This window comes from Aythya fuligula, chromosome 8 (assembly GCF_009819795.1).
Source record: "Aythya fuligula isolate bAytFul2 chromosome 8, bAytFul2.pri, whole genome shotgun sequence".
NCBI lineage: Eukaryota > Metazoa > Chordata > Aves > Anseriformes > Anatidae > Aythya > Aythya fuligula.
Window position 1 is genome coordinate 19457961 of NC_045566.1, and position 14091 is coordinate 19472051.

At 41.2% G+C, this 14091-nt stretch overlaps 1 protein-coding gene across 13 annotated transcripts in view; it reads right to left on the minus strand.

Moving 5' to 3' along the window:
• Nucleotides 1-14091, minus strand: part of NPL (N-acetylneuraminate pyruvate lyase) — a 44886-nt gene that overhangs the window by 21386 nt on the left and 9409 nt on the right. For 3 of the 13 annotated variants that reach the window (XM_032192372.1, XM_032192362.1, XM_032192363.1), the window contains exons 12-13: nucleotides 8811-13333; nucleotides 791-4796 (exon numbers count right to left, since the gene is read on the minus strand). In XM_032192372.1, coding sequence (XP_032048263.1) covers nucleotides 13182-13333 — 152 coding nt within the window. In that variant the 3' untranslated portion in view covers nucleotides 791-4796; nucleotides 8811-13181. Of the gene's footprint in view, nucleotides 1-790; nucleotides 4797-8810; nucleotides 13834-14091 lie in introns of those variants that run through there. The other 10 variants (XM_032192371.1, XM_032192364.1, XM_032192365.1 and 7 more) reach the window with 9 other exon arrangements.

Sequence of the window (14091 nt, forward strand, 5' to 3'; positions counted from 1 at the left end):
CAATGCTGAGATTTCTTCAGAATGCCTTGTACTTCCTACAACCAAAACTAACAACAGATGGCTTCAAAATCTAAATCCAAATCCTATACCTGCTTATATGATCATAGGGATATTTACTTTGTTCCTCACAAAATACACTGAAGTGCATGTCTAAGGTGCCCTTTGTTTTGATTCTAAACTAGTAATGGCTCACAAGTGTGTTCATTTTCCTCTGCCTAAGAAGACTTGAATAAGGGGCAATAAATGGGTGCAAGCACAGCTGAATGTTTGTTTTGTTTCTAGAGAAAGCGATGAAGAAGTTTGCCCAAAATAAAGTTGGATTATCTTGTCTATGAAAGTCATTGTGGTTTGGAACAGGCGATGACAGAGCTTTTATTCATGAGAGCTGTTTGTCCTTCCTGTGGAAACAGGCAGTGATTTGTCTCCATCAGACCCTGAACATGACAATTTTACATATGCTCAGACTATTGACCTTGCAGCAAAAGCCTAAAGCTCCTTTCCACACCAGCCACAATTCTCCTGGTGATACTAGCTCTGGGCTTCTGCAGCCTCTATGAGCAGTGAGCTGACAGCTTGAAGCTGCTGTTTGGGCACTTGGTGTCCCTGGGGGCAGAGGCGGTGAGTGCTCCCTGTGTCCTGAGCTCTGACGGCATGAGCCAGCAGAGGCAAGCTAACCTTGCATCAGCAGCCATCAGGCTGATGCCTGCACCTGATGGCCTGGAGAGCTGATGGATCGCATTTGCTCGTTTGGTGGGTCCAGCTGCTAAATGATCCCCAGATTTTTAGTCACCTAAATGGAGAGCCTCCATTGCAGCATGCACAGCAGGGATGCAGGCAGCCACGCTGTGGGGCATTTTCAGCTTGATCCTAGAGCAGAAACAATTACATTAGACATATCACAACTTCCAGGGGAGAACCTGTTATGGTTCAAATTAAAGATAAAATTAAATTTGCTCTTCAGATTTAACATACTTAGGTAACACTTAATACATAATCCTTATTGCCAAAACAGAAAGATACAGAAACAAAGCAAACTAAAACTACGTGGCTCCTTAAGATCTTGAAAGGAACAGGCCACAGTCAAACATACCAGTGAACTAGACTTAAGCAATTCTTCACCTTTGTTTTACAGGCTGGGAAGTTAAAAAAAAAAAAAAAAAAAAAGACATCCAGATGGTATTTGGTCATGGGCATAAAATGCATGCTGCCAGAGCCAAATGACAAATCTTTAGCATTTCTCTCCTCCAGCCATGTTTCTGACACTTAAAAATAAAGTTTTCCCAGCCTCTCGCTTGAGGGAAGGTGCAAAATACATAGTATCTCTTATTCAAGTTCCAATTAACGTAGATTTTCATGGCAATTACCTAGTGTCATGTTTTCAGTTTAAGCAGAAACCACTACACATGCTCAAAAAAGAGACACTTCTTAAGAGGCTGTCCTTACTGCAAGAAACCTTGCTAATACAAGGGTTATTCACAAAAATCTCTTCAGGGCACTTCCCAGGCAGAGTGAACCCTAGTGTTGCACACAGCTGGTTTCAAGAGGAGGCGGCGCACATCAGGGTATTGCCATCATGGCACCTCAAGTAACTGCACAGGCACCACAACCAGGCTTGTAGGCTACTTTTTTTCCAAACACACACACAAAAAAGGTGGTAAATACTTGATGTTCTGGGTGCTGAGAGGGCAGCTGACAGATGACTTGTGGAAGGCATTGTGCCCCTCAGTGTTAAGAATTTTCCTCTTCTCCTTGTGGCAGCAGACATTGGGGTAGACCCAAAAGCAAGCAAGGAGATTACAACATCTAGATTATTATCTGGTCCAGTGCTGTTAAACGGTTGAGTCATCAAACATTCTGTTGACAGAGAACAGAAGACTGGCTAGCATCCATGGGTCATGTACAGCAATTGTTTAGGATCCTGGATCAATGCATTTTCTGATTCAATCAACTGGCAGATGGGCATCTGCTCTCAAACGACCTCTGCACTCAAAGCATTTCAGTTCTACATTTAGTTTCCAATTAATTCATGGATAGCAAAAAGCTAAAAAATACTACTACAAAGAGGTATTTTTCTCTCCCAAGCTCTTCAAAAACAAGGAGCGAGAGGTTTGCCCAGAATGTGCTGTACCACAGTATGTTTCCTGTCATTTGTTTTGGAGACAGATCTTTTGGGGGAGGTCAGAATGGATGTTTTCATTAGCTTATTTGTTACAAACTTCCCCAGAGTCTCTGGTGGCTTGTTTTCAGGTCATCTTGCCCAGAAATAAAGTTAAAGATAAATGCAGCAATGATTCTAACAGCATGAGGAGAAAAAAAAAAATAATTTAGGAAAAAAAAAAAAGAGAGAAAAAATAACAAAGGGAGAGGATCATTTGCAGAATCCTGCCAGCCATGCCATATTGACTAAACAAGCTCCTCAAGGACATGTGGCAAATTCAGAACCTGGTCATCAGTTTTAAAATAGCAATTTTGGAAAATTGAATAATATGTCACATTATTGCACATCTTTCCTGCTGCACAAACCCAGAAAACCAAAGGACACATAGCACGATGTTTAGATCACACAGACTCCCTCAGGCTAATAAAAAGGAGTGAGAAGCACAGTGCTTACAGAACACGTTTTATGGATGCAACGAGTGAAGAACAAAGAAAACCAGAGAGGTAACTCTCTAAGGAGAATTAGTCAAACATAATTTTAATCATGAAGCCCTAATGCCAGCCTCCAAAATCGCCCTATATCACACCTCAGCCATCACAACATCCGTTTTTCTGTCTGTTAGGCAACTATAAGAAAATGAGACAGCACTAAAATTTCATCTGAACACAGCTGTAAAGGCAGAAGATATTTAGGGCATGCCTCTATGGTTGTGTGTTCATCAGAGATTATCTTGTTTATTTATCCCTCATATCAGAATGAAAAACACGATCATAAATTGCTATGTCCACGTAGAATCTCATTCTCTAGGAAGACAGAACTTGTACCTTTCAGCTGGACTATTGCTTTCCAAGTCATTCGTAAGCATAGCCATGCTCAGTCTTTTGTGTTCACAAAATCTTTTTCCTGCTTCTTCACCACCCATTCTAGAACACAGATTGAATTAGCGGTCCATGCAAGAAAAGGATTGACAATCTGGCTGTTAAAGCAGCCAATGACATATCTAGTGCAGTCACACAACTGCTCACCATAACTTCTAAACAGATTTTGTACCTTGCATCATCCCAGGCTTGGAAGACTGAGAGCGAAGTTAGGCGATCTGAAAACCTGCTCCCAGCACAATTCCTATGGACACAATCCGGCCATTTGCATTCACTGATGGTAGGTTTGGGGAGCAGGTGGCTAGAGGCAGTACAAACAGCATGTCCCACATTGAAAGAAACCTCAAAAGGCATCAGAATGGGGTTTATCAAACCCTTGGCAACAATAAAGTCAAAGAAGTGCAGTGGCTGTTTACAGATCGAAGGGTCTCATGGGTGTCCCTAACTTTCTGGCCATTTGACCATAAGCATTAACTCTGCTTCATAATTTCATGTTCTCTTGCGCTCTCTTGCCCTCTCTCTCTCAAATTTGCATGCCAAAGAAAACCAGCACAAATATAATCTCTAAAAACTCTTAAGAAACCAAGGAAAAATGCAGACTTACTGTTTACATGCTCTACAGACTCAGGCATCAAATACTCTGGAAAACATCAGCCTAATTAGACCATTTACATTTCTTGCCTCAGCAATAAAATGGGAAAGCAAGCAAACAAAGAACTCCTTAGCCACCATCAAATCCATTTTTTAGTACCTACTGATCTCAAAATCCTAAAGAAATGCATTTCTTATCAGCAAAGTAAAAAAGCACTAACCATTTTCAGATCATTAAATTTGAATGCATATCCCTTCAGTTTTTATTCTGGTCTCCCCTCTATGTACAAGCATTGTAGTCTCTTTACACTTTTTTTTTAACACAAAAGTCATCAAATAGATATTTCAGTTATTGGAAATGTTAAGAAATGCTTATTTAGTGATATTTACAAAGCATGCTTAGGTTTGAGATCACTGTTTTAAACCTTGCTTCTTTTTACTCGTATTCTGGCTAGTTCCTTGAAGAAACTGGGGAGACTGCTTAACCCCCACTTCAGTTTCTTTTTTAGGAGGATATTGATTGATGTTTGCATATTCAGAAACTGGAGATTTAACTACTTCACATAATACTGAAAACTCAGGTTAGCAAACTGTGGAAAGTAGTAATTATACAAAAAAAAAAAAAATACACAACAGTTAATCTCTCCTTTTTATTAGTTTTATAGTAGCTCTGTTAATGCCTTAGGCACTAGACTGAATCTATGTCATACACAACAGTGCCACAGCTGGAAAACAGGAAGCTGGAAGCCAGCATCAGTCACTGGTAAAATAACAAAACAAGCCTTAAGTTTAAAGGCTCAAATTTATTAAAGGAAAGAAAATCCACTTGGGAATTCAAATATTTCTTCAGCTGGAAAAAGACATTGCCACCCACACAATCTACTACAAAAAGCTACTACACAATCTAGCAAGAGAGATGTTAAAGCAGTTTGTAAATGACCACCCTGCATGGGAAATCACTTGGACTCACCTTTGTTAACACACTACCTTGTGGACAAACGGTGGTACCTCTTAGTGTGCATTCTGCTTCCATCACTGCACCCAAAGGTGGTGGTTTTATTGCTTTGGCCAAAAAATGTTACATTCCTCCCAACTGCAGCAATTTGATGCTCAAAGCTATTTCACAAAATGGTGTTCAGAACCTTTCAGGTGTCATATGAGTTTGAAGTCTGGAATGAGAAGACAACAAAAAGCATGCATTTTTTTGAACATGCACTTTGATCACCATCATGGGTCATTCCATCAGCATGAAGTATCACCTCCTCAGCCCCCCAAGCAAATACTGTTTCCTAGTCAATCCATCCACACTTACTGTACTCTTCTAAGAGTATTTGTTTTCCATTCTTCTCTATTCTTATCTCAGGGAAAATGTAAAATGTAAATGCACAGAGGGTACAGCCCTCACATCGCCAGTACCCAGTCTGGTTTCTAGCATGAGTTGACCATGCAAAGAGTCAGCTTGCAGCATGTTTGTGTCCAGCCCCAAACACGTCCCTTTCCACTTGTCTCCTACATGGCTAAGGAAGGACTTCCATTTCTGAGAAAACAATCTGCTTTCTGATGGCCTCATATTAGCACTTCCATATTTGTTCTTCTCTCAGCTCCATACCAACTCCACCTGCATCTTTCTGCTTTGATCACTAAGAGTAAGTATTTTTTTGCTGCGTACTTTCCAAGATTGTTTTTCTGGTAGCAAAAAGATCTGTTAGAAAGAGAGAGAGCTCTTAAGTCTCTATCTGTGGCACAGCATTGTTAGTGATCATTTAGCTTGCTGGTTGAAATTATGAACTCCCAGGAATGGCTGTTCAACAATGTTGCTCAATGTACTGAGCAACAGACAGTAGAAAATGTTTCAGAACACCACAGATTTCACATTCTGATAGCATCAGATTTAGTTGGTATCTCTCTCTGCATAAGTCCACAAAACACACACTTTCCTTATTAGACACCATGGATCTAGCAGGTTTTGTTTCTACATTCCCCACAGGAAAGTAACCTTCAAGGCATGAAGACCCATGATGGCTTCAGTAGCCTAATATCAGTTTAAGGTCAAATATTATTTTTTAAAATCACTGCATTGTGCTAGAATAATATCTACTAGACTAGATCTAAAAAATCTGGTCAATTTAGGGGAGGTTTTTGATCAACTGATACTTTTAGAGGTTACAAAAAGTTGAATTATGGTTGCATGTTCAGAAACTGGAGAGCAGATAGAGCAGCTATGCTCCAACTGCTACCTGAAAGGGGCACTGTAGGTTTCCCGAGGGAGACCAGTGAGTGTAACAGCTGTGCAGACTTCTGCAACTGGCAAAAAATTTCCATGGCTCTAGTAAACGAGAAACAGTTTAACCAATAGAAGATCCCAAGTTTCAGCAGCAGGGAAGGTGGAGCAGTTCAGCAGCAAGAAGGGTCTTCCAGGCCACAGAACGAGGATGGAGAGAAAAGTAACAACTGTCTTGCCTTATTTTTCCCACCTAAGCAAAATAACTGAGATGTCCAAGAATTCATGCATCTCCTTTGTTTCCTCAATTTACTTCCCATGTTTGATCAGAAGTAGCATGGAACAGTTTTTAGAGAGCTCTCCGAAGTTATTGTATTTCTGAAGGACAAAGCCTCACCCTTCAAAGAGAGTTCTACTGCACAGAAAACACACACACGTGTCCAGCTCTTCCTTTCCACTACTCCAAATTAGTTTTTTATGCCCAGACCATGGCGCAGTTTGTTATGTTATTGTGAGCAGTGAACAGCTTCACTTTTTGTCTGTTTCAAAAAGAGCAAAATATCAGATGTCCCTCATCTTAAGTCCTGCCAAATCAGCTCTTATTTTCTTCCTTGCAGCCACACTGCTTCTAAGAAGCAAACCGCCCCTGTTGGACTAGCTAAGCTTTGGCTACTTAGCCATCTGTCTGAAACTAAAGCACCACACTATTTATAAAGCAGTGCTCTGGGCTATACACAGAATGAGATTCTCAGAGCTGTCTTAAAAGCTTAAAATTCTAATGCAATTAGTGAGATCCCTATGCGTAATTTGCTCAGAGAACATGCATAGCAAGACAGGAGCCATAATAGACTACAAAATTCTTCCTATTTTCCACTGGCTATATGCTCTGTGTTTTTAATACTCATTTGGCAGCTCACATATTTCAAATTCGCATGGAGACCCAGTGACACCTCACATGAATGCAGATGACCAAAAGCAGCCTACTGAAATGCCAGCGTGGTTTGTAACTGTATGGAATGGCTAAAGACAATGCACATTTGTCTTCAGGGAGCTAGAGTCCTAAATTCAGCTCTGTGACTATGGGAACACAAGGCAGTTTTGTGTGTTCAGAAAACCTTTTTTGCATTCCAAAGAACAGCATTTACAAAACAAAAAGCTGTTTCATTTGCAGCAGTCTATAAGATAGAGCACATCATTGATGGTAATGCTGGTCTCCGCCAGAGCGATAGATAAAATAGCCTGTACAAACAGGAAATGTGTACTGAAATAGTTGGTCTGAAAAAGTTAAGGATCTTCTGCCAGATAAACTACATAACCTCTTGTCAAAAAATTCAACAATATATTCTGCAACAGCACAAAGTATGTTAATGTCAACACAGAAAAGGCTCTCATACTCCAGGAGGCATGGGATGAAACACTCAACACTGTTCCTCCAAAGGAATCTGTGAATGAAGAAGTGAAATTCTATACTGGCAGCTTTCTACAACATGAAAACAAGAAAGTCTGTTACTGTGTAAATCTCCTTTCTTCTTTGCCTAACATAATTATTTCTACCCATTCATTTTCATGCCAAATCAATCCAATTCTCCAAGTCACTTATGCAACTCTTGTCTTTACACACAGACAGATGTTTCCTTTGGAAAAGAAGATTAAATACAATAAACACAGTGGCTTGTACCAAAGCCTGGATTCATTTCTATAGGCTTCTGCATTGTATATATACATCAAGTTCCAGCCAGGCAAGGAAGCAAGTACAACTCCCAAGACATTCAGAGTCCTGATGTACATTAGCAGAGCCTCAATGAGTTCAAAAGAAGTTTCTTTCTCATTCAGCTGAGAGAAGAAACTGTGTACTTATGGACCACATTCATCACTGCAAATAAGGCTCCAATTGCCCGACAAAAAAATAAAAGGGAAGGGAAGGGAAGGGAAGGGAAGGGAAGGGAAGGGAAGGGAAGGGAAGGGAAGGGAAGGGAAGGGAAGGGAAGGGAAGGGAAGGGAAGGGAAGGGAAGGGAAGGGAAGGGAAGGGAAGGGAAGGGAAGGGAAGGGAAGGGAAGGGAAGGGAAGGGAAGGGAAGGGAAGGGAAGGGAAGGGAAGGGAAGGGAAGGGAAGGGAAGGGAAGGGAAGGGAAGGGAAGGGAAACAATATAAATTTAATTTACTCAACCTGTGAAGACTGGCTGGCCAGACAAACAGGAAAATGGAAATAAAGACAATCTCAGGCACTGCTCACAGAATGACTCACAATGAGCAGTTCAAATTCTGCCTCCCCAGCTTTCTATTACAAGAATGGTGTTGCATTTCCATTGCATTAACTTGTAACTCAATACAATTTTGCAGCAGGAAGCTAGCAAACTAATTTAACTTCAGTTCAGATGAACGAGTATAATGTTTAAATAAGAAAATTCAAGACTTCTCTCAAAAAAAATGATTTTTAAAAATTCCAAATAATTGAGCTTTGGAGTAGTTTCAGATCTACAAATTAAAATACAATTGTATATGAAAATTTAGAACTTTCTGACACAGATCACATTATTTTAAATGTTTTTTCTTCTTTAGAATCAAGAGAATACCAGAAATGTTGCAAGTGAGACTCATGGAAGACTGCAGTAAGGACATTTTCTTGTATTCCTTAAAAAAGAACCAACCAAACAAAAAAACAAAAAACCATCCCAAACATATTTATTCATAAAAAATATAAGTTTATAAAACTGAAAAAATGGAAACCACAACAAAATCTAGCAGCAGCAGCAGCATGCATTATTTCTGGCCACAACACGCAATTGTTTCACTAGAAACAATGTAAGCTCTGATGATTTTTTTGACTATTCCAAATGTGTAAAAATCCAAAAACATCAATTATTTATGCACAATCTGTTATGCGTGATTTTTATTTAGGAGGAGGAGCACATGTGAATTTTCTGGTGGAACAGGCAGAAAACCAAAAAAGGGTAACACCCACCTGGGTCCAACTGAAATTTAACACCCTCCAAATGCCTTCAGGAAGATTCTGCCAAACTCATTTTTCCTATAGGAGATTCTGCTACAAACAAAGTTAGTTGTAATGAAAAGATAAATAAAACGTCCTCAAAGCACATTTCTATAGAAGCAAATATAAGTATATTTAAGATTTATTTGCACACAGGCACCTACAGTCACCCAACCAACCACTGCAAGCAGTTCAGCACTCTTTCAATTCGCAGTGGTACGTCAACACTTAGCTAGATCATAGCAATTGTAAACCTTGCACGTCCATGAAGAAGTCACTCACATCTCAGAACCAAGGCTCATCACCCTCATTTCAAGATTTAGGGATGTTACCACTCTGGATAAAATGGTGTACAAACCAAGTCAAGGGCAGCAAAATGAAGAGAGAAGGAAGAAACTTCAGAAAGGAATGTGGAGACACCATATTTTTCTCTCAAGGACTTTAATTGCTCTCTTTTAAATGTTAGTGGTTCTGGTAAAGAATTCTGCTTTAACAAGTGGCGCTGTGGAGCACTGCAAATAAGTGTGTGTAGCCACTGTCACCAAAATTATTTCTAACCCTTGATACATAGCAGGTGACTAAAACTACCAAACTCGCTGTGGTCAGGCCCAATTCGAGTCTATTTATATTCTTCTCAAATCTCCTTTTGGAAAAACATGGTTCAGACACGCATTGGCATTTTCCAAGGTCCAGTTCTAACACAGCTCATCATTTAAGTCCTCTACTTCTGAAGGTCTAGTATGGAAAAAAGAAAGTTCCATACAGCATTCTATAAAAGCATTTCTACCCCAAAAGGTAGCCCTGACCTACTGAATTTCAGCAATTACAAAACCAACTGCTTCAGCACCCACGGCAAGCTAACAAATACTGTTCCATATCTTACATCCAAGACAATTCAAAATATTCTATATGAATACAAACACACAAACCAACAAACAAACGAAAAAAAAATAAAACACTAACGCCCTTAGGAAGTGACAAAACCATGGTCTATGATTACACTTTGAATTCTTCCCATTTTGAAGCTAACAGATCAAACCACCTCCACTCCATTCAAGATACAGAGCATGCCATCACTGCTTAGGATCTAGCCGTGCAGCACACGGCATTGCCATGAAACTAACTGGTCCATCAGAAATAACACAGCTCCTATTAACAAAGGGCTTCACCCAGGCTAATGAGGCATGGACACTGCTTCCACTACCCAAACTATGTAACTTAGATACATCTTTAACAGGACACTGCAAAAGGACTCTTCCTTCCCCTCCCAACATTCAATACATAGCTTCATGCTTTAGTTACTGTACTCCAAAACTGTTGTAAAGATAAGAGGCACCTTCCTCCTCAGCTTTTATGTCAAACATCATAACAAGCAGTGATCCCACTACACAGGAGGAGCTACAGCAGAAGGCATCTGTGGTTTAGAAAAATCATCACATTTTCAATGTCTGGTTTGAAATGTCCGTGATGGTGCTGTTTCTGTGTGTTTGTATTTAATATATACAATATTATATATCACAATGTGCCATTTAAAACAATTCCCAGTGTCAGTATTGGTATTAAACATTTTTATATTCACCCGTGAAATGCACTTTCCAGGAACTGTGAATTCTCCCCCAGATTCACCAGTTAGGCAGAGCAAAACACAGGTGTTTTTACCAGATCATCCTCCATCATTCACCGTCTATATTCCAGGCTTCCAGCACTGCAAGCAGAAGCTCTGCAGGTTCACTTCTCTTCACTGCACACGGGAGCCAAACTGAACTCCTGAAATTAAATGCACCTGGATGCACAGCACTGCAATCAAAGATTAACCTTTGGGAAGAAGAAAGAGAGGCTTACACCAAAAGCAGGAATTTTGTCCCTTTTCATTTCATTCACCTGAACTAAGTGACAAAATCTCAAACATCGTTCTTTGTGGAATTGCCTGTGACAACATAGTTAAAGCCTTCCACCTGAGCCTGTAAATAAAGAGACTTGCTGCACATACAAGTTAAAGTGTCTTGAAAATCAGTAAGTAATACAGAAATACGAAATTCGACTTGCTAATAAGCACAGAATAAATATTACCAAGCATTATTACATATCATTGTATATATCTATAGCTATCTACATAGATAGACACAAACGTTCCCATAGGTTTTGAACATATAGCTTGTGGCCAGAAAATATACCTATTAAAGAAAACGCCTGCAGTCCATTCCCAGGGAGTGTGAGTGTTTCCCGAAATCTCGTTGAAGAAAATGAATCAGTGCAGGGAGGGATACTGCCGAAACACAGCAGCGAACTTTGCACAGCTTCACCTTCCTCGGCCTTAACCCCAAAGCCCCGGACGAAAACACCAGGAGCGAGCTTGTGCGTCCTCTGCTGTTGTTCCTCATGATGACAGCGAGCAAGGCTGTCAGAAACAGAGCCATGCTTTGGAATAGCAGCCTTACACCCTGCTAGCTTGACTGAGAGGCTGCTACAAAGCTTGAACATAGGAAGCTTATTTAAAATTCAGACCAACCAGACATTTTCTACCTGTTTTTTCTGCGACCACTGCCCCTCATTTTAAATCGTTTTCTTCCCTTTTACATCCGTAGTCAGTAACTCTATTTCATCTCAGCTTCACATGCATAGATCGTTTATGCACTTCTGACTTCTGCTCTTTGTTCTGCTGAGCATGTGAACGGTTTTAACTAAAATACAATTTCTTCTTCTGGGAAAAAACATAACAAAACAAAACAACACCCCAAAACAGGCAGATTTGCAACAGTCCAGCCAGCCTCAACCACAGTTTTGTACAACAGCATTACCAGTAGATTGCATCCATTCTTTGGTGTTGTCACACAGGTAGCTAACACTCATTTCCTCACCACCAAACACACTTTTCTGGGATTCTGCTTAAGAGGTTCCAAATAACGGGTTTTGACTTCCAGCACTATCAGTTTGCCAGGAAAACGGTAACACCAATGAAACTGGGTTTAAAACCATTGCCCCATATCACAAAAATTATAAAAGGGAATGTTTTAGGGAGCACCCTCCATTCATCCGTTAAGTGTCTGTGAGCAGTCACTAGCCCTCAACACACAAAAAACCTAATGGTTCAACGAGCTAAGTGAGCACACAGCCTCCTCTGGAATAACGTGCAACCTCAGCCTCAGTACCTTAAGCCTCGTTCAGTATCACTGTGCTTCCCAGACTTGTTACTGGGTTTTTGGTGGGGAAGATGAAGGAGGAGGAAGGGTACAAGGACAGATTCAACGCTCATTGCAAATCTGGTATTTCTTACAACTAACCCACAGTACAAGTACCTCGTGCCAGTCAGCTCCTTCCCAAAGCCAACCTGAATTCCAAGCTTCTGCTGCCACAGTCATGACTCCTGGAGCCAAGCACAGAGCAGTATTGTAACACCACACACACCAGATGGCAATTCAACAAATTTTTTTTAATGCATTTCAACACAGGTTCAGCACATGACCATAGTTCTTTACAGCTGATGTTTTAAAATAAGAGCGTTTTTCCATGCTACTTTCCCCTGACAAAGTAGATCAGTGCACTTCGCACTCACAGGCAGGAAGCAGGGATGTTCTGGCTGTCACACCGCCAAGCTTGCAGCCAGCTGGGTGTCTCCAGGCACCCTCTGAGCACCCAGTTGCCCACACCGAGCTACCACGGGTCAGAGCAGGGGCTCCCCAGGCATCCCACCCACTGCCAGCTGCAAGCACCGGACAGCCACCCCACAGCATCACCCCGTGCCTCCCAGCTGCAGCTGGGCAGCCGGAGGGAGAAGCAGGAGCAGTGTGAGGCTGAGGGACACAAGGGGGCAGGGCCACTGGTGTGCTGTGAGGAAAAAGCTGCAGTGGCACCCACTCATTAGAGAGCCAAAGGCTGTTAGAAAAGTTTTGTTTTAAATTGTGTGTTAAGTGAAGGTGTGCAAAGGCAACGAGAGGAGGCACAATCGGTGTCCCAATGACTTTGTGACAAACAAGGAAACACCAGCCTGAGCAAGCAGATGTTTAAAAGAGCAGTGTTTAAAACAGAGTAGTGTTTAAAAACACACTAGTGCTGGAGACGCTCAGCAAGGGAAGACAAAACATGGTCTAAGTGGAAGGAGGTGCAGGCCTTTTTTTTTTTTTTTTTAAGACACCAGCTGGTCCTGGGCAGTGAAGAGCTCCACAGCAGCAGAGCAGAGTTACACGAGAAGGTGACTATGCATGTGCCAGCTGTGCCCGGATGAGGCTCAGGCACACTGCCAACTCCCTGAAAGAAATCACAGCCAAACCATCTCCTGGGGAATGTGCCGAGTGATGGTGAATCCCAGAAAAGGAGCCTCTACTTCCAGACCAACAGGGGATGAAGTCAGTCACTATTGGGCCACACAATGCTATCCAGCTTGGCTTTGGCCTTGGCAATGAACTCCTCAGAGGCATTAACAAGTGGAGGCCGGGGAGGTCCCATGGGGATGCCAGAAACAAAAGTCATTACAGCTTTCGTCTGTGCAACACCAAAACCTGGGCAGATGAAAGCAACAATCAGGTCACTTACAGATCATTTCACTCAAACCAGTCTCTGTGTAGGTGTCAAAAAGCAGGAACAGTGTGACCTGCCATCGTCCAGGCTTTAAGCGCTTCTCGGAAGTGAGAACAGTGCAATGAAGAAGAGATGATCATGTTTGGAGGCAGGAAAGACATTACAGTAAAAATCAGACCTACTTATTACACTTATTTATTTAATATATTGATACTACTATTGTTTCCCTTCTACAGATAGAGAGGCAAAGTATTTTCTCAGATGTCCACTTTACTTTTTGCAACCCAACATTTGCAGCCACCCCTGATGCAACCTACAGAGTACTCACATAGAATAAAGTCTTGGGAGTAGCAACATCCTACTGGCGTGTGGCAGTGACACTAGGCACCTGCTTACACCTCTACGAGAAACTTCAGGGGACCTACCTGTCCATATCTCAAGTCTTCTTATGCATCTCTGAGCTCTTGCTCTGACTTTTAACCTGAAAGTTTAGCCAGATTCATCAGGGTTTATATACAGTATGTGTAGCAAAAACACATCGGACCATTCTATTCATTATGTGAAAACCATGAAACATCCCAGTCTCCCTCCAATACTCTGGCTTGGTTGCTTTAAATTGCTTTTTAAATTACAACTTGGTTTTGTTTTTAAAAATCATTCCATTTCAGAATACTTTGGCCTTATACAGCCTGGAACTGGATTAATCTTTAATTACAGTAAGGAAGGGGAGACAAGCATC